General features: G+C 51.8%; 8 protein-coding genes across 8 annotated transcripts; 3 read left to right on the top strand and 5 right to left on the bottom strand.

Moving 5' to 3' along the window:
• Nucleotides 1–158: 158 nt before the first annotated feature.
• Nucleotides 159–2217, bottom strand: PENARI_c014G07041 (aldehyde dehydrogenase family protein; the record flags this gene model as incomplete). The annotated part of the gene is made up of 3 exons (XM_022633542.1): nt 159–1605; nt 1687–1868; nt 1942–2217. The coding sequence occupies 3 exons, from the start codon at nt 2215–2217 to the stop codon at nt 159–161; spliced, it is 1905 nt and encodes a 634-aa protein (XP_022486587.1).
• A 422-nt stretch (nt 2218–2639) lies between these two features.
• On the bottom strand, nt 2640–4115 carry PENARI_c014G02938 (endonuclease III domain-containing protein; the record flags this gene model as incomplete). Its single annotated transcript, XM_022633453.1, has 1 exon — nt 2640–4115. The coding sequence occupies one exon, from the start codon at nt 4113–4115 to the stop codon at nt 2640–2642; it is 1476 nt and encodes a 491-aa protein (XP_022486646.1).
• Nucleotides 4116–4547: 432 nt separating this feature from the next.
• On the bottom strand, nt 4548–6392 carry PENARI_c014G04716 (amidophosphoribosyltransferase; the record flags this gene model as incomplete). The annotated part of the gene is made up of 3 exons (XM_022633487.1): nt 4548–5749; nt 5800–6252; nt 6308–6392. The coding sequence occupies 3 exons, from the start codon at nt 6390–6392 to the stop codon at nt 4548–4550; spliced, it is 1740 nt and encodes a 579-aa protein (XP_022486664.1).
• Nucleotides 6393–7248: 856 nt separating this feature from the next.
• Nucleotides 7249–9222, top strand: PENARI_c014G06232 (DNA cytosine methyltransferase; the record flags this gene model as incomplete). The annotated part of the gene is made up of 2 exons (XM_022633524.1): nt 7249–8699; nt 8790–9222. The coding sequence occupies 2 exons, from the start codon at nt 7249–7251 to the stop codon at nt 9220–9222; spliced, it is 1884 nt and encodes a 627-aa protein (XP_022486715.1).
• A 406-nt stretch (nt 9223–9628) lies between these two features.
• PENARI_c014G00160 (putative 2-methylcitrate dehydratase) lies at nt 9629–11380 on the top strand (the record flags this gene model as incomplete). The annotated part of the gene is made up of 3 exons (XM_022633393.1): nt 9629–9880; nt 9936–10713; nt 10764–11380. 3 exons carry the CDS (start codon nt 9629–9631, stop codon nt 11378–11380), a joined length of 1647 nt encoding a protein of 548 aa, XP_022486639.1.
• Nucleotides 11381–11476: 96 nt separating this feature from the next.
• Nucleotides 11477–12752, bottom strand: PENARI_c014G10422 (putative extracellular exo-polygalacturonase; the record flags this gene model as incomplete). Its single annotated transcript, XM_022633611.1, has 2 exons — nt 11477–12284; nt 12352–12752. 2 exons carry the CDS (start codon nt 12750–12752, stop codon nt 11477–11479), a joined length of 1209 nt encoding a protein of 402 aa, XP_022486632.1.
• A 659-nt stretch (nt 12753–13411) lies between these two features.
• pmeA (putative pectin methylesterase) lies at nt 13412–14491 on the top strand (the record flags this gene model as incomplete). The annotated part of the gene is made up of 3 exons (XM_022633643.1): nt 13412–13851; nt 13903–14015; nt 14064–14491. The coding sequence occupies 3 exons, from the start codon at nt 13412–13414 to the stop codon at nt 14489–14491; spliced, it is 981 nt and encodes a 326-aa protein (XP_022486716.1).
• Nucleotides 14492–14563: 72 nt separating this feature from the next.
• On the bottom strand, nt 14564–14959 carry PENARI_c014G10596 (uncharacterized protein; the record flags this gene model as incomplete). The annotated part of the gene is made up of 1 exon (XM_022633616.1): nt 14564–14959. The coding sequence occupies one exon, from the start codon at nt 14957–14959 to the stop codon at nt 14564–14566; it is 396 nt and encodes a 131-aa protein (XP_022486652.1).
• Nucleotides 14960–15989: the final 1030 nt, after the last annotated feature.

Below are 15989 nucleotides of genomic sequence, written 5' to 3'. Positions count from 1 at the left end.
AACCTTGAAGCTGTTATTAGCGATATCACTGCATAACTTTGATTTGCCGAGTTGATATACGAACCACATTAATTAAATAGATCTCACAGCCAAGAGTTCAGCCATTACAATGTATAAAGTACAAGAAGCGACATCACAAATACATCCGTAGTGATAGTCTACATATTCCCCAACAACCGCAGAATACCAGCAACACGCCCACCAATAGTCAACTGATACCCAGTCTCAACAACTCCCTTACACATCTCCCAAGCAGCACGACCATCCTTAGCCTCAGCATCACCTTCCCGCTTCTGAATCGGATAATCCACCCGTGGCGGAATAGCAGTCCCCATAATCTTCGGGAACCGATCAACACAAACAGCCTTGGTATTGCACAATCCGCGCAGACCCTCCTCGCCAGCAAACCGGCCATAGCCAGACCCACGCACTCCTCCGAATGGTAGCTGCACGGCGTAGTAACTGCCGAAATCGTTGACGGCTACCATTCCTGCGGAGATGTTGCGTACGCAGGATTGGATGTCTGTCGCGTTGTGGCCGAAGACGCTTGCACCGAGGGCGTAGGGCGTTGAGTTTGAGATGGCGATTGCGTCTGGTACGGATGTTGCGCGCATCACAAGGAAGACCGGTGCGAATAGTTCTTCTTGTGCGATGCGCATGTCCCGTGTTACGTCTACTAGGAGGGTTGGGGAGAAGTAGTGGCCGTGGGTGTGGGTTGGGTGGGGGTATTGGGTGCCGCCAGCGAGGAGGCGGGCGCCTTGAGTGACGGCTTCGGCGATGAGGGTCTCTAGTTTGGCGAAGGAGGCGGGGGAGATCATTGCGCCCATGTCTGGGGTTGTGGAGTCGAGGAGGATGGAGCCCAGGCGGAGGGATTGGATGCGTGGAGTGACGATTTCGATGAGACGGTCGTAGGCGCCGGGGAGGGCGATGATGCGCTCTACGCCGATGCAGTTTTGGCCGGCGGATTGGAAGACGCCGCGCATGAGGATGGATGCGATTGACGAGAGGTTGTTGACGGTGCGGGAGTCGTCGAGGATCACGGCTGGGTCTTTGCCGCCTAGCTCAACGCAGACGGGGATGAGGGCCTTGGCTGCGGATGCGCAGACCTTGTGGGCAACGGGGCGGGATCCGATGAAGGTCAAGTGTGCGATATCAGGGTGCGAGGTCAGGGCGTCCGCAACGGCGGGTAGACAGACGAGCATGTGGACCAGGTCGCGCGAGTAGCCACAGCTGGAGAGGGCACCGCGTACCATATCGAGGAAGTAGGACGAACACCATGCGGTCTGCTCGGATGGCTTGACGACTACCGCATTACCGGTGAACAAGGCACTGATAACAGGTCCAATAAAGTTGTGGAGAGGGTAGTTCCAAGACACACAGGCGCCCACAACGCCGAGCGGTTCGTATGTGACCATATTCTTCTTGTACATCATCAGGAAGTTGGTAGGCCGGCGCTCTGCGAGCAGCGCCTTCTCGCCATGATCGATTGTCCACTTGAGCTTCTCAGCCGTGACGAGGATCTCGCCGAAAGAGGCATCCACTTTTGTTTTTCCGGAGTCGAGGCAGCATGCGGTAACGAGATCGTCTTGGTGGTCGAGGACATATCTGCGAGACATTAGCATGTCTCAGGGGAGCTATGGGATGTGCAGCCACTCTATACAACAGACTGTAGCAGTATCTACATACTTCAACAATGTCCGGAGAACCTTTCTGCGCTCCGCAAATGTAGTCTTTGCCCATTCCCGCTGTGCAGCCGTTGCAGCCCGAACAGCCTCGTTGACATCGTCGACCGTGGCGGGCTTCATTCCGTTACCGAGCACTCTCCCATCGGCAGGACAGTAGCTCATAATCAATTGATCGTTCCATTTCTGTCAGAGACCAGCGATTAGCCCATGCACGCGAAACAAGCGCGGAAAACACGAGGACGCAACTGTAACTTACCCCCCGAGCCTGATCCTCCAGCACCTTCTTCTGCTGCCCCTGGACCTCATCCCAAGACTTGCCCGTGCCACTCTTGCGCACTTCTGGCGGGACAGGGACATTGAACGCGACTGCTGCTTCTTTCCGGCTCTGGATGTAGAGGTACCCCACGTACACGGCGACCAAGGAGGCCAGCGCGACTCTGATCATTGGGGCATATTCTGCGGATCGGGGAGGCGCATAGGCCACTAGGAGGGAGAGCAGTGACGGCGGAATGTGCTTTGCCAAACAATCCATCCTGCACGAATTGAAGCAATGGAAGCTGGAGAGTTGTAAGGAGGGAACTTTTTGTGGAGATAACATGACCCGGGCCGACTACGCCGATCTACATCGGACCACTTCCTCTCCTTAGCTCTTTGCTGCTCTTTACTTGTCTATGCTACTTTTACACTTCTCTTGGATACATACATACATGCAATTTTATTCGCATTTGGTCTATATCACGGAATTCGGAAGTTAAGATCATTGTGATGCCGGCCATCTCCAGACATAGCTTCAACCCTTGGAAATAAATGTTAAGAATATGAATAACATAATGACCAAGTAGCAAAAAGTAAATAGAGCAACGCTAATAATACATTAGATATTCCAGCCATCATTTCTAGTCATATATTATAATTCATAATTGATGCTTAGGTAGTCCCGTCGAGACATATTCCTCAATCATCACTCAGATCAGACAGGTCACTCTTAATGTCGCTTAGACTCTCACTCTCCATGTCATCCTCCGACTCCTCCTTCTTTCGCTTCCTAGCCTTCCCATTACCCTTCCCCTTCCCCTTCAGAGCAGCAACAACCAACCCCTTCCGCTTCCCAGTCCTCGTAACCAAATGATCAATCACACACCCATCCCCCCAACCGGCACTAGAAGCACCAGTAATAGCCCGACACCGCGAACAAGTCTTCCCATGCCGAATGAATAACTGGTGCAGCGAGTACTTGAGATGATCAGGGATTCGCACTTCCAGGTGACTAAAAGCCGTGACCTCGTTTGCGCGTGGCGGGACCCAGCCGAGCCATTTGCAGATTCGGAAGATGTGCGTGTCGACTGCGAAGCAGGGGCGTTGGAGACAGAAGAGGATTACGCAGGCTGCCGTTTTTGGGCCGATGCCGGGGTATTTTACTAGTTCTGTCATTGCTTGTTCCGAGGTTAGAGTGTGGAGGTGGTTGAGGGAGAGGACATTTTGGTCGGCGCAGGCGATTTCGTAGGCTTTTTCTTTTTCGAGTTCGTCTGGGACTAGTTTGGAGCTTGTTGTGTCTTTAGTTTCAGTGGTTAGGAGGTCATTCCGGCGTGTTTGGTTGTCTTCATGGACAATATCCAGGATCCGTTTGAGATTCTTGCTTTTGATATCTGCTAGACCGCCGCTTTTGATTGCTTCGAAGACGTCTTTCACTGTGGCTTGTCGTACAGCCTCCCAATTTACGCTTCCTTTGCCGATGCCCTCTGAAAGAACACCGAAGCGCTGCACGAGCCCGTTGAAGGCTCTAGCGGAGTTGGCGCCTGTTGTTGCGCCGCTTAGGAGAGTGCGGATTAGAGCATCTAGGACTGATGGGACTTCGCCACAGCCGGTGACTGTCAGGGACGGTTCGGGGATGGTGCTTGGCGGCGTGATCTCGCCATGGATGGTGGACAATAGTCGGTTGACTTCTTCGCATTGCTCCGTGCTTGGCTGAGCCCACTCGGGGAAGGGAGATTCTCCAGGTGTCAGGCCGTAAGTGTTCTTCTTGGGTTTCCGGGCAGGCGGGGCGGCTTCAGCTTTGGTCTCTTCGACTTTGGTTGTAGCTTTGTCCACAGTGTCTTGGAGCTCGACAGCAAGTTTATCGACATTCTCTTTCTTGACAGGGTTGTTTTCCTTGTCAGAGCCAGCGATTGACATTTCTTTAGCAACTGGTGGGACCGGCAGAGATCCGAGATTATGAGGCAGTTCGTCTGAACCGAGTGGCTTCGGAATTGTCTTAAACGGTCTGTTGTTCTGAGGTTTAGGACAAGAAGATTTGATGACGGTAGACTTGGTTGTAGCAGATTCGCTGACTTTGGCTCTCTTTGATTTGGGCGCCTTGGAGGTGCTTGATCCGTGGCTGATATCCCCGACCAAAGCAGCACGCGCTGCAGAGCGAGTGACGCGACGCTCCATTGGTAGGAAGGTGAGATCGAACAGAGCGTTCAAGTGTGTCAATCACATTGCGCACAGAGGGAAAAAGGGGAGGAGATGGCAGAAACCGGTTGGTGGATGATGCAGACTGTTATCTTGGACAGAGTGATACCTGAGGCCGCAATTTGCTGCCTTACAGCATCACATCAACTTGGAGTTGGATATTTACGAACTTTATGGTTTATAGAAATCATGATACATCAACATTGCATTCATCTAGATTCATATCGTAGTAGATGACCTCGAGTCGAGACACCGGGTATTGGTATTTTCAATGCTTTTGCATAGCAGCAGATCAGCCACCCAACAGCATGACAATGCTCCTTCAGAAAAAAACTCCCAGACTCCCGATGCAAACTGGCAAAATGGCCAGTGTAAACGTGAAAACAAAAAGGAAAGAGTACGTCATCGTCATCATGCGTCGTGGTGGTCGGCCATGTTGTGGATGCTGATATCCATCCGGTCAGAGACCTTGGGGTTGTGCTCTTCATGGCTCGATTTGGTCTCAGGGTGGGTCAGAGACTCGGTCTTCTCAGAGGCTGGGATGATCTTGCCGTTGGTGTCCATAGTCACGCCGTTGGCGGCGATCTGGAAGTCCGTCAGGTTGGCGAAACCGTGGGAGACGGCTTCCTTGGCCTTGTCCAGGGCCTTGGACTTGCGGCCTTCACCGCGGACGGACTCCAGGTGCTCGAAGTAGCCGTTGGACACTGGGGTCACGTAGCTACCGCAGAACACACCGACCTCAAAGTCTTGGGGCTCCGCTTGCCCGTTCTCACGGGCAACCTCGGCACAAGCATCCTTAAGATCGTCCAGGGTCTGGAAGATAACGCTCTCGGCACCAATGTGCTTGGCGATAGCGTCGGAGTTCCGGTTGTGGGCGACAAGCTCCTGGGGAGAAGCAAGGTCGATACCGTAGATGTGAGCATGGGTAATCTCGGGGGCACAGCTAGCAAGGTAAACCTTCTTAGCGCCGGCTTCCCGGGCCATGCTGACAATCTCACGACTGGTGGTACCACGAACAATACTGTCATCAACGAGCAGCACGTTGCGGTCCTTGAACTCGGCCTTCATAGCATTGAGCTTGCGACGAACACCCTTTTGGCGTGTCTTTTGCTCGGGCATAATGAAAGTCCGGAAGACGTAGCGGTTCTTGACGAAACCATGGCAGTAAGGCTTGTTCAAGTACTGTGCCACATTGGTTGCGGAGGTGGTGGCCGTTTCAGGAATGGGGATGACCACGTCAATATCCTTGACGATCTCGGGACCCAGGACGTCGAGGATCCGTGCACCGAGACGATCACCCATGCGTTGCCGGCTACGGTACACACTGATGCCATCCATGACAGAGTCAGGGCGAGCAAAGTAGACATACTCGAAGATATCAGGGGCGTAAGCCTTCTTGGGTGCCACCTGGCGGAAAACCGGCTCACCACCCTTGGCAATGATAACGGCCTCACCGGGCTGAATATCACGCTGGTTGGTGAAGCCCAGCTGGTCCAGGGCTACTGACTCGGAAGCCATCATGTAGTCCATGCCAGGTCCATCCAAGGACTGGCGAGAGCCCAGAACCAAGGGGCGGATACCGTAGGAATCACGGAAACCAAGGATACCGAATCCTAGACAACGTTAGTACCATATCAACATGCATCAAAGGAGTAAGGCGTACCGGCAAGCATAGCAGTACAAGCCCATCCACCCTCGCAGCGCTGGTACATGCGGGTCAAACTGGCGAAGAGGTCCTCGTGGTTGACACGGGCCTTCTTGGTCTCGCTCAGCTCATCGGCGAAGACGTTGAGCATCAGCTCGCTGTCACTGTCGGTGTTGATGTGACGGTGGGCCTCAAGATCCAAATGCTTCTTGAGCTCAGGGGCGTTGATGAGGTTACCATTGTGGGCAAAGCAAATACCATAGGGGCTGTTCACGTAAAACGGCTGGGCCTCGGCGTTGGCACTGGATCCTGCGGTCGGGTATCGCAGGTGGCCAATACCCATCGAACCAGGCAGGTTGGTCACCTTGGCACCATCCTGGAAGACCTTGGCAGCCATGCCGTTGGCCTTCAGCTGGTAGATCCGACCCCCGGACGCACAGGTTGCGATACCGGCTGCATCCTGACCACGATCTGTCCCACGCGTTTAGTCTCGCGGTCGCACGTGGAGATTATAAACCGAACTCACGTTGGAGGAGGTAGAGGGCTTCATGGAGATCCACGGCAGCCGCGGATGAGGGGTTCGCCTGGATCAGAGCAATGATGCCACACATCCTGACGGTATTCCTGAATGAGTAGAAGCATTAGCATCAATTTTACCCATTGCATGCACAACATGATAGTGTATGTCTCAGATCAGGATGGATGTTTCTCCGCAATGATTGCTTAGGAAGTCTAACATCTATAAAAAAAACCAAATTCATCATAGAGAGGGTGAAGAACAAAACAACAAACGGCAAGACAACACACTTACAATGGGGGATAGAGGGACTGATCAGACAATGGTCACCACAGCCCAAGAGAAAAGAGGAGGAAAGTCGCTCCATAGTGAAATTTTGTTCTGTGGTTTGGTTCTGCTCCACCGAGTTTTTTTTTCTCGTTGGTTGGTTAGTCAGAGATGAGTCAGCGTGCCCTAGTGGCCCGAATGGGACAGGTGATCTATATGCAGTTACAGTCTACAGTCTACAGTATATGGCTTCATTGAACACCATGCCTTTATCCATTCAGTCCATCTTTGTGTCTTTGTTGCTTCACGTTTCCGTTAAAGACTATGGCTGCTTTGTTCGATAGATAGATATACTCAGCCCTTCCAGCTCGTAGCTCAGTAGACCGCGCAGCACATAGTATAGCACGAGAGTCTTCAGTTTCTGAATAGCATCGATTTTTAAGGTACCTCAACCTCCCCAAGATGAAATTGCCCCGCACTTGATCGCACTTTCTCACTTCAGGCCAAAACTCCTCGTTTCGCACATCTCCATTCTGTGTCGCCTGAAGGCGAAGTCATCCCTATCTCGATACTCCGCAATATCAGACCCAGCTCACTGGATCTTCGCTTCGCTTCCTCTTTTCTTCAAGTACTCACATTCCCATATTTGCACAAGTAACTCCTCATCCTTCCTCCACCGCAAAATGGCCTCCCTTGACGGATCACGTATCTCGGTATCCCCTTTCGGATATCCGACCGTCTCACGAGGTATACAGTCAATCGCAGGGGTCTTGGATTTGACCATTGGCGACAATGACATTGAGGTGGAACCATCTTCTCCTTTCATGCCTTCTCTCACGCGCGCGTCCATTCCCAAGCCTCAAGATATCATTGACTTGACCTCGGATAATGAAGAAGATGAGGACGTGCAGATCCTCACTTCGGAGATGCAAAGCGTCTCGGGCCCCTCCGGCAGTGCTGCTGTGGATAACATGGAGCTTGGCCGATATGTTCGGACTTCTCGGGCTACTCCTCGGACCATAGGCCGACAGGCATCGGGACGATCTGTTCGCGCGAGCCATCAACTCTCGGAAACCGTTATTGGTGGTATTCTTTACCGTGCTGGGATGTCCCTGGAGCTCAAGGATGGCTCCTTTCTTCGCATTCAACAGGTTGACCCTCTGGGTTACGACGTGCGTTTCACCGGCCGTCGTCTCTTCCGTGCCACGCACCCCGAGGTCAAGATGTACCTCCCTAAGAAGGACAATGAGCTGATCTGGGTCACGCAAAAGACCGAATCGGTGAGCATTAAGAATGTCAAGCAGATTTGTGACATTCGCTTCACTAATCATCGCACCGACTTTGACGTGCCCACTCCGCAGCTGACTTGCCGTTTCAAGCTCACAATTCGCCAGCAGGGCGTTGTCGTCGTCCCTGGCCAGCACCACTTGACAGCTGACCAGACTGCCATTGAATATCTCAATTTCCGCGAGAGTGACAGCGGATTTGGCAAGACCTCTATCCAGCTGCGTGATGAATGGCGAGGACTGGGCCGCACGACACTTTTCGGGGAGGGACAGGCACCTGATTCAGCAGCAGAAGACATCGACAATGACGAGGTTATTGATCTCACTGGTGCTATCACTGGACGGTCACGGGCATACACCTTTGGCGATGCATACTGTGGTGGCGGTGGGGTGTCCTGTGGCGCCAGACAAGCTGGACTAGACATTAAGTGGGCAGTTGACTCTTGCCGTCACGCTGTCGATACCTACCAGCGTAACTTTGAAGGGGTCGAGATCGAGCATGCCCAGTTCTTCGATTTTCTCACCAACGATCCGAACTGGATGCGCGTAGATATCTGCCACTGCTCCCCTCCCTGCCAAACATTCTCACCTGCCCACACCGTTAACTGCAACCGCGATGACGACAATTCGGCTTGTATCTTCTCCGCTGGATGCTTGTGCCGGACTGCTAAGCCACGGGTTTTGACTATGGAGGAGACCTCCGGCTTGCCTGAGCGGTTTCCTGATATCTTCCACCGGGTGCTGCTTGATATGGTAGAGATCGGATATTCTCTCCGCTGGGCAGTGTTGCGCTGCGATGACTATGGCGTACCTCAGGAGCGGAAGAGGTTGGTGGTGATTGCTGCAGGGTAAGTTGAGGAGAAAGAAAGAAAGAAAGAAAGAAGCGAAAGAAGGAAGAAACGAAGATATTCAGGGCATCGCTGACCAGCTGACCACAGACCGGGCGAGATCCTCCCTCATCTTCCCCAACCAACTCACGGATTGATCGCTTCCCCTGGACTTCTCCCTCGTTCATCCATCTGGTCTGCTATTGGTCTTATCCCCGATGATGCCCAAGATCACGATATTGAGGCAGGCTTTGCTCGCTGGGAGTTAGCTCACCGCGCCGATTACAACGGATATGCACCGGCCAAGACCATCACTTGCGGTGGAGGGGAGTACAACTACCACCCCACGGGGAAGAGACCTTTTACTGCTCGCGAGTTCGCCTGTCTCCAGACATTCCCCATGGATTTTGAATTTTCAGACCACAACGTGCGCAAGCAAATTGGCAACGCGGTGCCCCCTTTGTTCGCAAAGGCCATCTATGCAGAGATCGCCCAGTGCCTGCGCGAATCGGACGCAAAGGAGGCCAATGGCGTCTACCACTGATCTATGCCGATCGCCATGGGAGGTCAATTGATCCGAGGAATCACACTGTCATCTCTGTTTTGCTCTGTTTTGCTGGCGTTTCTGCTGCCTTTCCAAGTGATACCTCCGAATTTCGCATAATTGACTACTCCTGACTTCGGAGAAATGGTCCATGGCATCAATGTCAAATAGCCACAAAAATTAGCTCAATAGCTCAATGTTCGTAGACTAAACAGATCAACAGGTGTCGGACCGACAGTAACCGACCCTCGGCATGAAGTCAGCTTGACACCCCTTCCCTTTCCCCAATTCCCCAACATTCTCCATTCTCCGTTCTCCATTATTCTCTTCTCTATACCTTCTCCTTACCCTTCATCTTCTTCCATCTCCAGGTCCAATTGTAATCCTTTGTCTTCTCCCCTTCACTATGTCCTTGCCCGTGAGGCGCTTGACCCACACGGCTCCCCGCACTTTGGCCCGCATCTCCAGATTGCCCACTCTCGCTTCTCGCATTTCTGTCCCTACCCTTACACCTCGCACACCTCGCGCACCTCGCTTTTCCACCATGGCCGCCCGTCAGTCTGCCCCTCCTACGGTTCCTACCGACAGGCCGTATGACCCTGAAATTCAGGATATGGCCTCGTACATTCACGACTACAAGGTTGACTCCGACTTGGCGGTAAGTGGAGCGGGTAACCGGAACCCTGAACCCAGCTAATTGATTGTGTCGATAGTTTGATACTGCCCGTTTGGTCTTCTTGGACACTCTCGGTTGTGGATTGGAGGCCCTGAAGTTCAAGGAATGCACCAAGCTGCTCGGCCCTGTTGTGGACGGTACTATTGTCCCCAATGGTACCCGTGTCCCGGGTACTCCTTACCAGCTGGATCCCGTCAACGGTGCGTTCAACATCGGTGCTATGATCCGCTGGCTCGACTACAATGACTGCTGGCTGGCCGCTGAGTGGGGTCACCCCTCTGACAACCTGGGCGGTATTCTGGCTGTGGCAGACTGGATCTCCCGCACCAACCGCGCCGGTGGAAACCTTGGTAATGGCAAGATCCTGAAGATCCATGATGTTCTGGAGGCTATGATCAAGGCCCACGAGATTCAGGGTGTCCTTGCTCTGGAGAACTCGTACAACAAGGTCGGCCTCGACCACGTTGTTCTCGTCAAGGTTGCGACCGCCGCTGTCGTCTCCAAGATGATGGGTCTCACCGAGCAGCAGACCGCCGATGCCATTACCCAGGCGTGGGTGGACGGCCAAAGTCTCCGTACCTACCGCCACTCCCCCAACACCATGTCCCGCAAGTCGTGGGCTGCCGGTGATGCCTGCCAGCGCGCTGTCAACCTGGTCTTGAAGGTCCAAAAGGGAGAGGGAGGTCTGCGCACCGTGCTTTCTGCCCCAACCTGGGGCTTCTACGATGTCCTGTTCAAGAGCAAGAAGTTCCAGTTCCAGCGCCCCTACGGTAGCTACGTCATGGAGAACGTTCTCTTCAAGGTCTCCTACCCTGGTAAGTGCAATGCATCCTACTCTGATTGAACATGACTAACTTTGTTCCAGCTGAGTTCCACTCGCAGACTGCCATTGAGGCCGCCGAAAAGGTCAACGCCAAGCTCGCCTCCATGGGCAAGAGCGCCAAGGATATCAAGGAGATCACCAATCGCACACACGAGGCCTGCATTCGTATCATCGACAAGCAGTTCAAGGAGATGGACAACTTCGCCGACCGCGACCACTGCGTGCAGTACATGGTTGCCACCATGCTCGTCTTCGGCCGTCTCACCGCCAGCGACTACGCCGACGGCTCCGAGGCCGCCACATCTCCTTTGCTGGAGGACCTCCGCAAGCGTATCCGCTGTGTCGAGGACACTCAGTACACAACTGACTACCACGACCCCGCCAAGCGTACCATTCCCAACGCGCTGACCGTCACTCTGAACGACGGCACTGTCCTTGAGGAGATCGCCGTCGAAGCCCCTCTCGGCCACCGTCTCCGTCGCGAGGAGGCCAAGCCCGAGATTCTGGCCAAGTACAAGCGTCACCTCGAGGCACACTTCGACAAGGCTCGCGTCGATGAGCTGCTGAAGGTGGGCTTGGATCGCCCTCAGCTGGAGAACTACGATGTCGACCAGTACGTCGACCTCTACGTCAAGGATAAGATGGTTGCCAATTCGTAAACATGACCAATGAGGAAAGAGTCTAAAATCATAACGTGCTTGAACATATTTTATTATACCGCAGAATTGCATAGAGATACACTTCCTTTCCAATCATCATCCCGATGCTCCAGCAGTACAAGTAACCCCCAAGTCAGACGGCGTGTTCGCACAAAGCACCTTCCCAGCCCCAGACGCCGGCTTCACCGTGTACGAACTAATCTTCACATCACAAGTACCCCCAGATCCGCAGTCCAAATTGCCCGTCACGGCACCATACTTCCCACTCGTCGTCCCACTAATATCTTCGAACAATATCCCAGACAACTTCGCATTCCCGGGGTTCTCTTCACAATACTCACTATCCTCGCCGTAACAGCTCTGGATCTGAATCGCATAGTCGCATCCATCAACAACAACCCCACTCCACGTCACATTACTCACAGTCGACAGACCATGCGAGCCGCCAGATGGGTATGTCTTTATCCCAAGTGCTTTGGTCGAATTGATCATCGTCGCGCCGGATACATACACGTTCTTCACTGTATCATCTGATCCCTTGCCCAGTGATCCAACGGATAATCCGTGACTCCCCGTGCAGGTTATATCTGTCACGGTAACGCCGTCGCAGCCGGGCTTGAAAGCCACGCAGTCGTCGTCATTGCTGACGTTTACGTTGCTGATTGTTACATCTGTGCTCTGGCCGATGTCGAAGCCGTCGGTGTTTTTGGGCGCGTTGTCGCTCTTCGATGTCGCATCCATCTTTAGATGGGAGAAGGTTACTTTGGATGAGCTGCCTTTCACGGAGTTGAAGACGTTTGGTGGATTCTTCTGGCGCAGGTTTGATACTTCGATGTTTGAGCCGCCGACTATGTAGAGAAGTGTTGGGCGGGCGTAGCTGCTATCTTTTGCGAAGAGGTCCCATCTATACATGGTATGTTAGTATCAATGTACTGCGAAGAAAAGACAAGAGCAGAAAAGGTGGTACTTACGCGTTCTGTCCGTTTCCATCAATAACTCCACTCCCCGTCAACGATCGGATCTTAAGTCCATTGATATTCTTAACGTTGATCATGGCAGTGCGTCCCTCCCAGTAACTCGTCGATGAGGAGAACTTCAACAGTCCCTCAACTTGGAAGTCGCAGCCGGTGCAGCCTGCAAAGTCGAGCACGCTGTTCAGGTAGTATGTACTACCAGGGGGAATGACGATTGTTCCCCCATTTCCGCAAGATGCGATCGCGGATGTGATGGCTGGTACATCGTCTACTGTGGATGATCCCCCTGCTTTCGGTGTGCAGGTTGAAGCGCGGGCATTGAGAGGCTTTGTTGGGTTCAGAGCGAGGGTTTGCGTTAGCAGCGCGAGGGCTGTGAGGGCTTTGGATAGGGATGGCATGTTAGTTGTTGGTACTGCGTTTAGGGGGAAACTAGTAGCCATTTAAAGTATATTTCTTTCTATATTGTATAGCAAAGTATAGATGGCTAATATCTGGCTAATCTAATGTGGTGGAGATGAGGTTTCATACTCGAACGGAGAAACAAGTGTGTTTTCTGAAACGCGCCCCGCTATTCGAGGGATATTTTGGTTTCTTGGGATCTTTTGTCGTCATTCTTCAGATACACATCCAGGGGACGGGATTATTAGTCGATAACCGCCAATTAATTCCAGGGACATGGGTCTCGCGTGGCATTTTCCCGTGGATTTCCCCGGATCTAGCTGTATATACTTCGGAGCTGGCGCCCCCTTGTTTGAAACACTTTCACGGGACACATGCTAGACATTCAAGATGACAGGAGCCAATAGCGTACCAGTAAATAGATCAGCCTAAATAAAAACTGCCCTGCATAACGCCTGTCATTCATGGGAATATCGGAGTGGAGAATCCATGTTTCAACTATAGCTCCGTCTGATACGAGACCGTTGTTGACCCTTGAAATAGGGGATTCTGATTAGACGCAAAAGCTTGCTTAAAAGCTATGCCCAGAATCTGCATATATTATCCATGCAACCGCGCACATCAGAGACGATCATTTCCTTGGTTAATTCCGCACATCATGCATCTTGCCAAACCTCTCATCTCAGCCCTAACCCTTGGCGCTGGCGTCCTCGGGGCACCGACAGAGCTGCAACGTCGCACAGCGAGGACAAGCGCGCCCTCGGGATGTTTGACTGTCGGTTCCAGTGGTACATACTCGAGTGTCGGCGCTGCAGTCTCTGCTCTTGGCTCTTCCACCGCTGATGCGTGTATCTACATTGCTGGTGGCACATACAAGGAGCAGGTCACCATTAAATACGGTGGTGCATTGACTTTGTATGGGCAGACTGCGGATACATCGTCGTATAAGAGTAACACCGTTACTATTACGCATTCTCTCGACTCCCCGACTGCTGGATCGTTGGATAAGAGTGCGACTGTGAATGTTGTATCTAATGGGTTGAAGATGTATAACATTAATGTTGTGAACGGGTATGGAAAGGGAGCGCAGGCTGTGGCGTGAGTTTTACCTCTACACTTGACATCGGATATAGAGACTCATTATAATAGACTCGTCGCGAATGCCGATCGGCTCGGCTTCTATGGCTGCCAGTTCTTGGGATACCAGGATACCTTGTACGCCAAGTCTGGAACTCAGTACTATTCCAACTGCATGATTGAGGGTAAGTCCAGCAGACTTACACATTTCTATGTATACTAAAGCATCACAGGAGCCGTGGACTTCATCTTTGGCGATGCCTCGGCCTGGTTCGGCGAATGTGACATCGTTGCCAATGGTCCTGGTGCCATTACTGCCAACTCGCGCATGACATCCAGCGACACAGCCTGGTACGCAATCGATCACTGTAATGTTCAGGCTGCGTCGGGTGTTACCCTTGATGGTACGCAGTATCTCGGTCGTCCGTGGCGCGTTCTGGCTCGTGTTATCTACCAGAATTCCAAGCTGGGTAGTTTGATCAATGCTAAGGGCTGGACGACTATGGCTGACGGTGCCACGCCGCTGTACTATGAGTACAACAACTCTGGGGATGGAGCTAGTACTTCGGGTCGGCTGTATGAGACTTCTATCTCGGCGGGTGTGACCAAGAAGACTGTTTTGGGGAGCGATTATGGTTCTTGGATTGATTCGAGTTATTGATTGATAGGCATCTAAGTACATTTGATATTTGATATCTTCTCATAGGCCAATATTAACATTGAAATATCTCACTCAATCCCGAAGATCATAAGCGTAAGGTAACAACTCATTAATAGATACGGCCACTGCCCTTCCGGGGTTTTGTAGGATGACGTTAATGCCAGGATGCAAGTCACGCAACACCTGGCGACAGCGACCGCATGGACTCATGATGACTCCCTCTTTACCATCCTCACCCACTGCAACTATATGCGTGAGCTGCTGAGCTCCTGCAGCAGCGGCAACACCGAGAACGACGAGCTCAGCACATGGCCCACCGGTAAAGTGAAAGACATTGACTCCAGAGAAGACTTGTCCATTCGCAGAGAGGGCTGCGCTGGCGACGCTGTGGTTGTCGGATTTTGGAATAGAATTGATTGTGCTTCTTGCGACTTCGATTAGGTTGAGTTCTTTGGGGGTCAGGTCCATGTTGAGAAGAGTCGAAGAGAGGAGTTGATGAAATGAAAAGATTTGGGAGATTATCTACAAAGAAGTAAAATGCAACGTGATATTGAAGGTTGGGGTTCCTGGGGTTCCGTGCGGGAGATATTCATTTCCTTTTCCGGTGCCCGACAACCGATCTCGCACTTGAACATTAAACACTTGAAATTGCATAAGTGAATAAAAGAAAAAAAAAACAGAACCATCTCTAATGAGCCGATTCATAATACTACAACCCGAGGCTAACTCTTCGATATCTTCTAAGTATTGTCGTCTACCTACACACGAGTTTTAGTGCGACTTCTTTTTGGCACTAGAAGCCATTCGAATAGCCGATAAAGTGAAAAGTGACACGAAAATACTAGAAAGGACATACTTTAATAACAGTTTATCTCGCGTGGCACCTCCAAGATTTACATTGCTCCCCTGGCTTTGATCGATCCGTAGTATATACTGCCACATCATATGGAAATACAATGGAGAGCCAGTCAAAGTTACTTATTGAGTACCCAAGACCCTGTGATCCTTACTGGTGAAGTCACGCACCCATTGATGTGATAAAGAACTTGTTCCATAGGCCAACTTCCTCTTAGGAATAATCTATTCTTTAAAGGGACTAATTAAAAATTCCGAATAACCTACGGGAATAAGAGCTAGGCGCCCAATCAAGTTGGTACGTTATACCGGTCGCGTTAACGGGAGACGAGTGTCAAAAATCCAGACCCCCTCGCAGTTTGCCGCACTGAAATTGATGCGTGGTAAGATAGTGATGCTCCGATGATATAATAAGTGGGACTCTCGGGTGGAAAACTGCTGAGCCGGTACCGCTGGCCAGAAGTGCAAGGGAGCAAACTTGGAATAGCCACTCTCGTCTTCTATGAGGAATGCATAATGGCTTTAATGTTGTAATCATGCCTCGGATAACAATGCACATATAAGTTACAGCAACCTACATAGACTAGACATGGAATATCCAAGAGAGTACATCTCGAGCGCAATGGATATCTCAAAGCAAACT

This window comes from Penicillium arizonense, assembly GCF_001773325.1.
Source record: "Penicillium arizonense strain CBS 141311 chromosome Unknown PENARI_contig014, whole genome shotgun sequence".
Taxonomy (NCBI): domain Eukaryota; kingdom Fungi; phylum Ascomycota; class Eurotiomycetes; order Eurotiales; family Aspergillaceae; genus Penicillium; species Penicillium arizonense.
The sequence above is the reverse complement of the archived record's forward strand: the minus strand, read 5'-3'. Positions and strand labels throughout refer to the sequence as shown.